The 12,986-nt window shown below is 35.0% G+C and overlaps 1 protein-coding gene across 4 annotated transcripts in view; it reads left to right on the forward strand.

Annotated features, from left to right (window-relative positions):
• Positions 1-12,986, forward strand: part of LOC140160426 (uncharacterized) — a 61,960-nt gene that overhangs the window by 11,666 nt on the left and 37,308 nt on the right. For all 4 annotated transcript variants that reach the window (XM_072183664.1, XM_072183679.1, XM_072183672.1 and 1 more), the window contains exons 2-3: positions 11,041-11,128; positions 11,783-11,950. In XM_072183664.1, coding sequence (XP_072039765.1) covers positions 11,062-11,128; positions 11,783-11,950 — 235 coding nt within the window. In that variant the 5' untranslated portion in view covers positions 11,041-11,061. The remainder of the gene's footprint in view (positions 1-11,040; positions 11,129-11,782; positions 11,951-12,986) is intronic.

Raw genomic sequence — 12,986 nt, forward strand, 5'->3', positions numbered from 1 at the left:
AAAGGTGACAAGAAGTTATTTTCGGAACGATAACTTTATTGAAAACTAACAAAATACATGTAACTGTAGCGGTTCTCTGGTCGTAAGATATGTAGTAGAAACCAATAATCATATTTTGTTGGTTCTTTCTCTTAATTGGTCTTTTTGTAGAGTTGGCGTTGGAATTTCTTGACATTTAAGCACGCAATGACTCGTTTAATTATGTATTGTGTGTTTGCGTGTAACTCGCGTCTTCTGAATTCCCAGGAAGCCTTATATTTGAAACCAGTTTGGAACACATTGAATTCAGCTTTGATTGTCATTTTGATTGTTAATGTTATTTCAAGAATTAATGAACCAATAGTTGGTATGTTTATATTTCTTTTTAATAAATATTTTCACGAATTCTTCACATATTTATGATCATACAATAAACAAAATCTTATTTTTTTATAATTAACTTCATTTGCTTATTATTATCCTTGCACGTTCAACATTTTGCGATGTACGCAAGGATAAACAACGAGGACAACAAGACATTGCAATTTTGCAATGCAAGTATGGCACTAATAACCATGATAACTGCCTGTTACTTATTGTGAGATAGGCTTTTACGACGGGTTTAAAACAATTAGTAAGTCGCGGATTATCAGGACAAAGTATCTAACAATGAGACAATACCGCCCCTTGCCTTCTGATGGCTTTGAAATAAGCTAATCGCCATTGTAACTTCCGGTTTTTGAGAGCAGTTTTGGGACACTTTAACCTCTGACATATCGGGGAAATTGACCTATTGTTGATTTGTAAACTGTAAGATGAAAATTGTATGCAATGCAGTGTATTATGTTAATCGAACTTGAGAGTTCAATATTTTTCTGTGTCACATTAATGTTTTACTATATCTGGCTATACCGTCATGAACAACATTCTCAACACATGTGGAGATGGTGTGGGTGTGAGTTTGTTTAATCCCGGTAAGTTGAAATACGTGTTGTGCCGCGGGTATAGGCGTCTGATGGATGAAGTTAAGAATTTATTATTACAATATTTACTTAATAATCTTTTGATTCCACCTGCCTTTTCTGTTCTTTAACAAAAATATTATTAGGACTTCTTTCATTACTGTCAATTGGTATATTCGCATTTAGATATCGGCGGCATAAGGTCTTTTATATTATGACTGCTTTATGTTAATAGTATGATCATCTATTGTGCTAAATCTTCCCCATTTATCATGACTTAAATAACCAAGGTCAGGATCAACAACTTTTTGTTTTGTAAATTCTAACTGCAGTGAATTGGACAAGTATTACCCAACATGTCAGCATTAATCATTATAGGATGTTATTGGCTTACTGTGTAACAAAGTCGCATGATGTATTACATTGGAACACCGTTTACTAAAGCAAAATTTCAAGTTCAGAGCCCTAGATAGATTTGTGTTATCATGTCATTATATTATAACTGTTTTAAATGCTTGAGACGTGAAGGAGTTTCCACTGCAACTATATTTTACACGCACTTTGAAAGTCATATGTCTTAACCATAATTCAACATTAATTTTGTCTAATTTATTTTTAGGGTGGGCGGGGTTGGGGCACTCACTAAAATGGGTGACGGGGATGTGCGGCCACATTGACTTTTCAACACCCTCTCATGTAATGACACCCTTTTTTGTTTTACTGAACTCACCCAATGACCCATTTTTGTTTTCCTGTCACCAAAAGACCCTTTTCAAAAATTTTGAGACAATTTCTGAGTGAATGACCCCGTTTTGTCCATTATTTTTCAAAATTATTCCATTTTTTTTTTTCCAAATTTTGATGAATTTTTAAAAATTTGTATCAACTTTTATATTTTGACCCAAATTTTTTCTCAGTCTCACCGAATGACCCACTTTTTTGGACAAGATTTTCCCCAGTCTCACGGAACGACCCCCTTTTTTGGGCCCTTCTCACTGAAAGACCCTCCTTTTTAGGTGTTTAGGCTCTCACGGAAAGACCCCTAGTTTCGAACTGCTGTCCGCACATCCCGTCACTTCCAAAGTGGAGTACCCGCCCACCCCCCACCCCCAACCCGGAGGGGGGCAGTTATTTTGTTGAGTGAGGTTTTAAATGTTGTATTTAGTTTCAATCTGGTTACCTAGTACTAGTTATGATAACCACCCCGTTTGATCACTTTGCATGATATCTGAAAACTGCTGTTATTTTGCTTTCAACTTGTTACTTTTCAGTTTTTTTGTACAATACATTTACTTTTACATGGTTAATGATTAACGTTACCTGTATGTTTACAAACTAAAGAAAAGCACGCAACATGCATATTGTGTGAGAAAAAACAATGTTATTTTAAATTTAAAAAAAGGGTTGGCTTATACCTTTTGCACGTGTTCAGAGGCGATCAAAATCAAAGAATAGAAGTGCGTTTTCTTTTCCAAATGCACCCGTGCGGAAATCATAATTTTCTTCTCTTTTCTATTATTATTTTTATAATTTGTTTATACTTGCCTCAGGGTGGAAAAAGTCATTAACCGAAAATCAGATTTATTTCACAGACATTTTACCCACCTTCTGTCAATTATTTGTCACTGTTAGAAAAATGCATTGGTCTCAATTTCTAAGTATATATTTGCCTACGGAATACCGATGGAAAAACAAAACAAGAAACACACACAAAAATAAGCACCCCAGCATAGTAAGTGTGAAACAGCTCATTCCGAGTTGTTAGTTGCATTTGCGTACATCAGAGTCTGATGTTCACGATTACGCAAAGCTTAGTCAGACTGCGCATGGCTCACCAACATAAAACAACAGGAATATCAACGTCAACAAAGCAGCTATAATCGTGTAACATGAGATGTATTTGCTAATTTTTTGCGCTTCCGAAGCTATTGGGAAAAGACGCACTATACAAATGTAGTAGGGCCCAATTCAAGTTATGGTCACCAACGTAAAGGCAAGGATCATAAGTTCGAAAAGAGTCCAATTTAGGGTTTAATGCATTTTATGTTAGAGATGAGGTTATGGTTAGGGTTATGGTTATGGATAGTTTCGTAGACAGGGTTAGGAAATAGGTAAATGTTATAGGATTAGAGTTTGGTTGGTTTTTGGGTTAGGGTTTGGGTTTGGGTTATGTTTATGGTTATGATTAGGGGTTATGTTATATTTTAGGGTTAGTCAGAAATTTATACAAATGTTTTCGGACTAATGAGCCTTCGGAATATCGACATGTAATTTGAAAACAAGTTTGAGACTGTTTCTACTATTATCAACAGTCTCAAATAAACTACACGAATTTGGTAAATGGGCGCGGCCTGTAAGCAAAGGTATTTTGATTGTACCTCGTTAGTAATCGAGCAGGGAATAATAACTTAATTTTATCGGTAAACATACAAAATAGCAATTCTTTTCACTACTTCTATATTTGTTTCATGAACCCTTCACAATGCTTTGGGTGACATCTAAAGTAAGGACTTGACAAGGCTGTGGGTGGGATCTAGGACCGACAAGGTCAATATCGTCGCTATAGTTTGTACTTTTTAACATTTTATATCTTTATATAATAAAGAAGTAAACCCAGCATATAGAAGTTGTTTACAATTCATTGAATATCCGTAAATAAAGTATGAGATGCCAGGTGCGATAGAAAAATATTTACTTGACCTTTTTGGCGCTATACCTCCATGAAAGTAAAAAATGAATGATTTTGCCATTTCCACAAGTTGATATGTAATATAGATTTTACATTTGTTTTAATTGAGCAATGGTTCTTGCGTGCAGAAATATACTGTTAGATTGCTAATGATCACGAAAAGTAACTCTAGTAAAAAAAACTCTTTTTAAAAATTTTAAAGCATGCTGGAATTTTGACCAAAACAGAGCTCTAAAAGACCCTTGATTTTGACAATGTCAGCTCTAAAAGACCCCTAAATTGCCCATTCATCACGATTGTAGACCAGAAATCCAATTGAGAAAAACCCCAGACTTCTCCGTAGTCCACTTGCCATTGTGCATTTTACTTTTACTTACTTATTGCTGTCCTCGAACTACAACAGCACACCATATCCTTCTGTCCTCCTGTGTACACAATTGATAGATTTCCCTGATCTTTTCAGTCATCGTATTCCCTCTGTTTGCTTGATACCCAAGAGTTACTCGAGGTTTCGCGATCAATAAACTGTTATAGACCCTAAAATCATCTTCACTGAGGAATACAGCCATTTATAAAATTTTCGGCCAAAAAAAAGTTGCACTTTTCTATATGGTCGAATCCAACGAAAAAAGTGTACACGGCATGTTCAGGGCCATAACTTAAAAGTATTAATCAATTGGCATTCGTTTTTGTATTGTGTTTATTCGCCTTGATCATACGCTTCGCGCCATATATAATAAGACCCCTTCTGTGAAAAACTTAGACACAGAGACCCCAAAACATGCTATTTTTACCCATTTTTTCAAAATATTTCTTAAAGTATTTTTAAAAACGTCTAAATCAGTTATGAAAAGAAGTCATTGGATTGAATCTAAATTGATTTCCTGAAAGGCGTGTATTCAAAGATTGCCTGTTCAATTTTTCACATATTTGTACATAATTATGAATTTTTGTGATCATTTTTTGAGTGGTATTTTTTTACATTACCTACGAATACAATTTTTCATAGCACTAGATATATCTTTAAAAATGGAAATCACTAATAAATGCGCAATTGATACAAGCTTTGATATGTCCAATACTGAAATGCATTGCATTCGGGCATCTTTATTATTGTGTTTAGCTGCCAGAAATTCTAAATGGCACAAAGGTAGGTTTGGTAAAAAATATGCATTACCTCCGAATACATGTTAAAAGCTGTGTCATTTCCACAAAGTGAGAGAATAGTAAACAATAGTTAAGCAATAGGTGCAGGGTAATACACTCTTTATTTCTACCAAGTTTCAATAGCCTGCGTTTAAATATTTCTGAGATGTCAACAATAAAAGCAAGTATTCGTAGGTAAATTTCGGTAACCGAATGTTACCTACGAATACAATTTGACATCATGACAGTATTGTGAAACACCGCCATTCATGCCAATGCCCATATTGGTACATAACGAAGGCCTGTATGTTTGCTATCAAATCATATGTCAATGAAAGTTGCGAATTCACATACATGCCCACCATGCAAAACTGAATACGGCTTAATTGTTGAAAAATATGTACTGAAATAGACGACGGTCTGCTCATTTGAAAGAAAAATCAGATTCAAAGAAGATTAGAAGGGATAAATACTTGGATTTGTCAACTGTCATGTGTGCTTCATTTTAAATGTTTACCGACCTTCTGGTGTCCGAGTAATTTGTGTCCAAATTGATTTATGCGAAGGTAACTTTTGACGTTTTCGCTAAGGGTACCTACGAATACCATGGAAAATACGACCGTTCTCATTGTCTCATGATCTAGACAACATAATGATGGACCCTGGTATAAAGCTAATTGTAGTTGCCCTCAAACGAAAGGCCACAAGACGTAACTGACTCCAAGATGGACTTCACAAGTCTGCAATAACGGTTTTAAGCGAGTTGTGTGCAATTAAGCAAATTAAAGTCACTTTAGTGCCTTTGTTTCTTACTTCAATGCTCTTTCAACCGCTGTGAACCGACATTATTAATACATTGATAGGGTCTAAAGTATCAATAAACGCACATAAAGAAAATGATACATTCAAAGTGCTTTATAAAATGAAGTTTTGATTGGGATATCCACCAAAAGTCTAATTCTTACCTACAAATACTGAAATGTTACTTACGAATACAGCATAATACATGACATGTGTAATGAAGTGTCGCTACCAATGGAAATTAATTGTCAAAAACTTTAAGCGGTACCCCAGGACACTATTATTACCCATATACGGATGCATTCAACAATTATTTATTATGTAAAATTGCTGATTAACTACTTGTATATCAAAATGAAGTGGTCAAAATCTTGCTAAAAGCATCAAAAAATTTTTGATCTAAGGTAATAGCATTTATTCATTTGGACGTACCATCTGAAAGAGATCTAAAACTACCATTTTATTAATTCATTACCATAATAGCAAACTTTAAACCTCTAAACTCAATATAGATATTGTTAAATCGCTCATGTTACCTACGAATACCCGGGTTTGTTCACCTTTTCATTGTATAAAGCGTTAGGTGTATGCTTATAATTCCTAATATTCTTGAAAACATATATCCTACTCGTTCTTATACAATGTGTAAATTGATTCATACTCATTTGATAAATAAAATACAGAAACTGACCTAAACTTCATTTTCAAAAATAAACTAGCATAAATTGACTAAGATCATATTGATCGCGTTATAAAAAAAAAAACAAATATTTTCTGGTTGAGCTAGCATTTTCCTGACACCCTGTGGTCTACATTACACGAAAAAAGCGTTAATGGGAATATTCCATTTGTTTTAGGTTGATTAGTATTGCGATAGTGAAAACATCCTGGTGGTATTCGTAGGTAACATTGGGTTTTGATATCACATTTACTATCACACGTCCTGGATTTATTTTTCAAGATTAGTAATGGCACTTTTGGTTCCTTTAAGGCCAATATGTCATAAATCAATGGGCAAAAGGAAAAATTGTGGAGACATTTTTATTTCGGACTTTTATTTTTGGCCCGTGGACACTTTTGGTTGGATTCGACCATATAGGCTTTTTATGCATGACTTTTGGTTTCAGACCTCTTTTACTGAAAATTAATCGAAAAGGAATGTTTCTATATTTTTGCTTTGTTTTTATTAAAATAACTTAAGTTAAGGTGTTCATAAATTAGTTTTTACACATTTCAAACATGTTTTATGGTTCAGTGAGTAATCATATAGCCATTTATGAAATTTTATTCATCAACAAAAGTTGCACTTTTCTAAATAGGCTTTTTGTATGCATTAAAATGCGTAAATTTAACAAGTTTTTCATTCTAATTAAATTTATTAGGAAGGAACAACTGTAACTTCAATGATAAATCTTGTGTCATTGGTTAATTTAACCAATGGACCAACAGATTCCTGCTTAGATCTTTCATGCTGAATCCCTATACACTTGTTTCATTGGTCATTCCTTGAATGGTTCAAAAAACATTTATATGGGTGGCCGTTATCAAGACTCAACTTGTTACAAGCGGACAAGTGAGGGACAACACCACCATAAAGTACTTTGCAGCAAATCCAGCAGCATGCTGGGAACCAGCTTGACCAACAGCAGAGAAGAACGATGCTTGGACGCCATCTCACATGAAGGAAGGCTTATTCTATTATTGAAAGACATTAATAAGCTGCATCATTCATTTCAATTTATTCACTGAACCATAAAAACTGTTTTTGAATGTCTGACACCTAAATCAGGAAAAGCTTAAATTTAATCAAATTAAATTATGCTTCTTTTTGATTAAATTACTCACTTAACAAGGAAAAATTGTCAAAAACAAATTGAAGCATAAAAAGCCTATGTAGAAAAATGCAACATTCTCTTGGCCGAAAATTTCATTAATGGCTGCATTTTGCAATGAAAATGATAAAAAAAGTTGCAACAAAAACCCGCTCACTTGATGCATAACTAATCAGTCTATGTTCCAAACTTTAAAACAAGAGAATTGATCAAGCTGTCAAACCAAAATGTCGTAGGGGAGGGTGGCTTACTTTTTTGGAACCGTTTATATAAACCCTTTTATGATGACCATTTACTGAATACTTTACTGGGGATAAATTTGTGTATAATTTCGAATTTCGACTATGGCATAGTGTAGAAAGACCCTTGATTATGACTGTTCGCAGCTCAAAAAGACTTCCTTTTACATGTTCACAGCTCCTAAAGGCCCCATTTACCGGTACGCCGACAGAAAGACCAAAGATCCACCACCTCAAAATTCCAGGGCAGCATACCTGCTAAAAAATTATATTATGATGACCCCCTCTTCCTGTCTACAGTAACTTGTCAAGATGTGGTATTGGCAACTGGACATTTAAGGGTACGAGGTAATTGTTGGTCGAAACAGCCAAAAGAAATTATCTAAATCAATATATTATTGGAAAAGAATACTTTGATGTTTTGCAAATCATATACTAATTTGAAAACTTGCTTGATTTATTATTCTTAATGAGTTATGTACGTTTTACAAAAGTGCTGTTGCTTCAGCCCTCTTTACAACATAACTCAAGAACCACAGGACCTACAAAAGTGTATCTATGATATTTAGATTGTTATACAATTTTTGCCAAAGCTCACTACCATTCGCAAGATGCTGTGAACTACCAAATCGCAACAGTTGGTTGTTTGTTTGTTTGTTTGTTTGTTTATTTCTTCTTTATACTGGGTCCATATTCAGGGGAAAATTTAAGTATTCCCCTGTTCTTCCATATGGCCCAGTTATTACATACAAAAATACAAATAAATAATTACAAAACACTTAGAATAATTTACTATATTAACTTAAATTACATGAATTACCAAAATTAATTGGGTACAACAATAATATTAAAAGATGGGTAAAAAAATAATACATAGCACACACTATATTGCATTAATTAGACTACATTTTTAAATACATTTACAAAATTAATATTATTATTATTTCTTATTGCACTATGAGAATTTAAATTTTAAAATGATAAAACATTATGCCAGCATAATAATTTAAATCAGGATTTCAAAATACAACAAACTACATTCAAATAATGGATAAAAATTCCCTTTAAAAGGGAAGGCCAGCGTCAATGCAGAAGAGGTCTTGTAAATAGTTTGGGTCACCGTGAAAGGCATTTTTAGGATCACGCTTACATCCATGTTACATGACAGTTCACCAAACCATCAATGGTGAGAACATGCACACTGAAACAGCAAAACACATTAACTCCTATAACTCCTGTCAACTCTTTAATTCATTACTCCAAATTGTTCTGTATTTTTGTCTTTACTACTTTTTACCCATGCTTATTATAAAATCAAGAAATACACTGCAGTTGTTAGTTAATTCGCTATGTTAACTCAACTTACATGCACATTTTATTTTAAAATAATTTTATATTATTTCGCAATGTATAGTTTACTATAAAGTAGATAGTGGCAAGCACATGATAAAGGACTGATCATTCACTACAATCTTCACTTTTAAACTGTATTTTTGAATGTGTTGATTGTTAGTCCGAAACTCCTGCAAAGCTATGGACATGGCATCTTACCTACTCCATTCTGTAATCTGCATTGTGTGTTTTCTCAGTCTTCAATCATTTTGTTGAATGTAATTTTATGAATCAAATAAAAAAGATAGAAATTGGCCTCACTTTAGTTATGTGTCATTTTACAGTATTTATCATTTATAAAGTAAGACAATAATTTATTTATTTTCTATAAGTGCATGTCAAAATATGGGATATATTGTTCAATATTATAGCTAGCCCCTAAAAACTTTATTTTCAATCGGATTTTTCCCGTTGAAAAGACAAAACTGATGTTAAAGATAGCAATAATATCATCAATAACATTTTGAGTCAATTTTATCCATAAAACGATACAGGATAGGATAGATAATTACTTTGACTTCAATGTGGTCCATATAATGAAGATTTTGATTCCACAACATTATTAGATCTGTTATCAACATATCAATTATGCACTCATAGGCAACCAAACATCATGCTATCAGTAGTCCACTGATATGACCTCGTGATCATTCCCCGCTTTGACCATGTCATTTTTTGATATGCTGATTGCTGAACAAGTTTATGTTTATATGTGTAGGCCTAACCTATGATAACTTTTTAAGTCATAATTAATTCAAACATAACTTTGGCAATACTCAATCGTTTTCGTTCGTTGAAACGGCAAAACATACTTTCCTTTCCTTGCAAATCGAATTAGCAGACAACAAAAACATTTCCACCACGAGAAGTAAAAAAAATAATTCATACCAATAGAAGAAGGCTATAATCTTAGCTAATCTTTAGTGTACACAAACCCCATCTCAGAATTAGGTACCAGCGCCCTATGCGCTGGCGATAAAAACATAGGAAATGGATAAAAACATAGTGCTAAAAAATGTAGGATAGAACACAATGATCAAACAGCAAAAAAATTTACAAAAGAAATTTGGCAAAAGTTGATCCTGTAACAATCATTGCAATGCCTATTATTTAAAAATACTCAACAAAAGAGCCTAAATTTTAAACCAATGTTTGGTGGCAAGAGAAATTTATAAACCTACTATTTTGGATAGAATCTTGATTTAAAAACACCAGTACTGGTTGGTAACGGAGAAATGATTGAATTGTGAAGTTGATGTACGTTTTACAAAAGTTTTACAAGTTTTGTCAACATCAGTCTTTCTGTTTGTCTGTCTGTCTGTGGATGTGTCCAGTGGCGTAGCGTGGGTCATCAAATGGGGGAAGGGGCACCGACCATGATGGGGGGCACCGGGTCTGATGGGGCACAAGCTGTTTTTCGGCCATTTTCCTATGGGATTTTTACAAATTTCAGATCGATTTGGGGCACGTGCCCCCCCCCCCTCGTGCCCTTATGACGCTACGCCACTGGGTGTGTCTACGCGTCTGTCTGTCTGTGTGTATGTCTGTCTGTCTAGCTCTCCTTCCATAGATAGGGTGGGTGTTCCTTGTAATTGTTTGTTAATGTTTATTGTGTTGATATAGCGCATTCAAAGAATTCATTTATCATACTTACGCCCACACTGTCACTGTCTAGTATATGAAGTATTGGACTAAAATTAGTTCCGAATTCATTGACCCAAAGGGTTCGCTTTTGTGTTATTTCGGCTCTGTTACGCACGTGTCGCATACGATTACGATACATCGATGCGCTTGTCAACTGTTGACTAGATTTCAAATAATAAACATGATAAAACGTGACTGACTGCCATACTGACACGAACAAAGGAAAGCATAATATTACACAACATTCCTGCGCATACTTTTAAGTTTAAAATTAAAAAAATTAAAACGCGCAGCACTAGTTATTTATCGATTTGAGACAGTTTTTTCCTTATCACTCGCATTTTCTTTTCTTTCAGAATTTAGGATTATCTTGAACAATGGGTACCAACATACCAATAGTTGCAACTCTTTTGCTGCTTTCAGTAGCCACAATTTACTGTTCTCGTAAGTAAAATATTAATAAGTAAATATAATTAATATAATTAAAACTTTGGCACAAATACTATACCAGTAACTCCAAAGTTAGTAGAAGTGTGTTTGAGTGGGTGTAGTTTTTTGGGGTGGGGTACATGTGTAAAGACCTGCATACGAGGATGCACACTACAAATAGCAGAGTAACTGTGGACACCCAGCAACTGAGGAACACCGCATATAAGACCATATCTCGTTTGTTAGTGTGAACATGTCCCCTCTTAGATAGGTCGATACAAGTAGGTGTGTGTGTGGTGTGTTTGTACTGGCGTGTCAGAGGTGTGTCTTTGAGGTATAGGTTAATTTGTAAGGGAATTATACTAATACCAAGCGTTCACCCCTTCTAAATTGGAAAGAGATAGAGCTTTGCCGAAGGAGATTGGGCTTTAATACAAGAGATCAAACGCTGCCGAAGTCATGTAAACCAATATCCTTCGCGAAATTATTATTATTTGAGACTTGAATTAGAATTGGTTACTTGGTTGCTTCTCTTATAGTCTTAGACCACAGACAGTGGTTTTAGACAGTGTCGAACACTCAGCGAGATAGATCATGGCTGAATTGAGCGCCTTGCGCGAGCTCCTTACTTCTGAATTTTATTACTGTATTTTATCCAATATTTTACAGCTGCTAAACATCACGTCGTAAAACGGGAGAGTTGTCATCTGTTATATGGAAGAACAGACTATTGCAATAATCACGGCGAGTGTAATATCGGCTTCATAGACGAACATGTTCTTTGTGCTTGTGATGAGGGTGTATGGAAAGGAGATAAATGTCAATATTATATGAAAGGTGAGTAATTTGCCAATCTTATACAGCTACTCTAAAGGCAGTGTCCACAACATTTCGAAGGGTCAGAGCCAAAAGGCCCTAAGTACAAAAAGAAAACGCCATTTAATGTTGTAAATTTTGGTTTTGAATGCTGAACATTCTTACCAGGTTTTATCAATAAAGATGACCTCGGGTGACCTAAGGTGACTCCTGATGACTAGAAAACGACGTTGTAAAATGTTGACACAATCAATATACAAATATTGACTGCTATGAGGGGCACAGTTAAAATTATAGGCCCGAGGTGATGTCAAAACCATGACTATGCCCGAAGCGAAGCTGAGGGCATAGTCATGGTTTTGACATCACCGAGGGCCTATAATTTTAACTGTGCCCCGAATATTAAGCAGTCAATATTTGTTTTATATACCAAATCTTAAGATTCTTGTCATCTGTTTGGTTAAAAGCATCGATTTTGGTAAGAGAAATTAATAGTTTCAAGGCGAACGTCACAGATCATTACAATCTGCGATATCCGCGTAATTATAGCGCGCGAAAACATTAACGCGTGGGTAATATCATTTTACGCTGGGAACAACGCACACGCAGAACTATGCCCGGGGAATAGTTACTTTTGCGGGCATAGTCAAAACTATGCCCGCTCTTTTAACCAATCAGATGACGGGAATCTTTAGCTGCGGTATATAAATTGTTATAGTCCATATATCTATACCTCGAATCACCGGCACTAGCTTTGAAGTTTAGCGTGTTCTCCGCTAGCTTAGTGTTAGTTAGTGCGTGGTACAGCGTGTACATACTGGTACGCGCGCGATCAACGTGCCGCATATGTACACGCAAGAAACCACGCTAGGCCAACGCAGCACACGCTGAACTTCAAAGCTAGTGCCAGTGACTCGAGGTAGATATATAGACTATAATAGTCATATGACGTTTCATCAGTGGGATAATAACAGACAATAATCAATCATTATGTTGACGTGACCACGCGGCATGGTGACCGCGCAACCCATACTGCAGTTACTGTTCATTTCCCTAT

This window comes from Amphiura filiformis, chromosome 1 (genome assembly GCF_039555335.1).
Source record: "Amphiura filiformis chromosome 1, Afil_fr2py, whole genome shotgun sequence".
NCBI classification, from domain to species: domain Eukaryota; kingdom Metazoa; phylum Echinodermata; class Ophiuroidea; order Amphilepidida; family Amphiuridae; genus Amphiura; species Amphiura filiformis.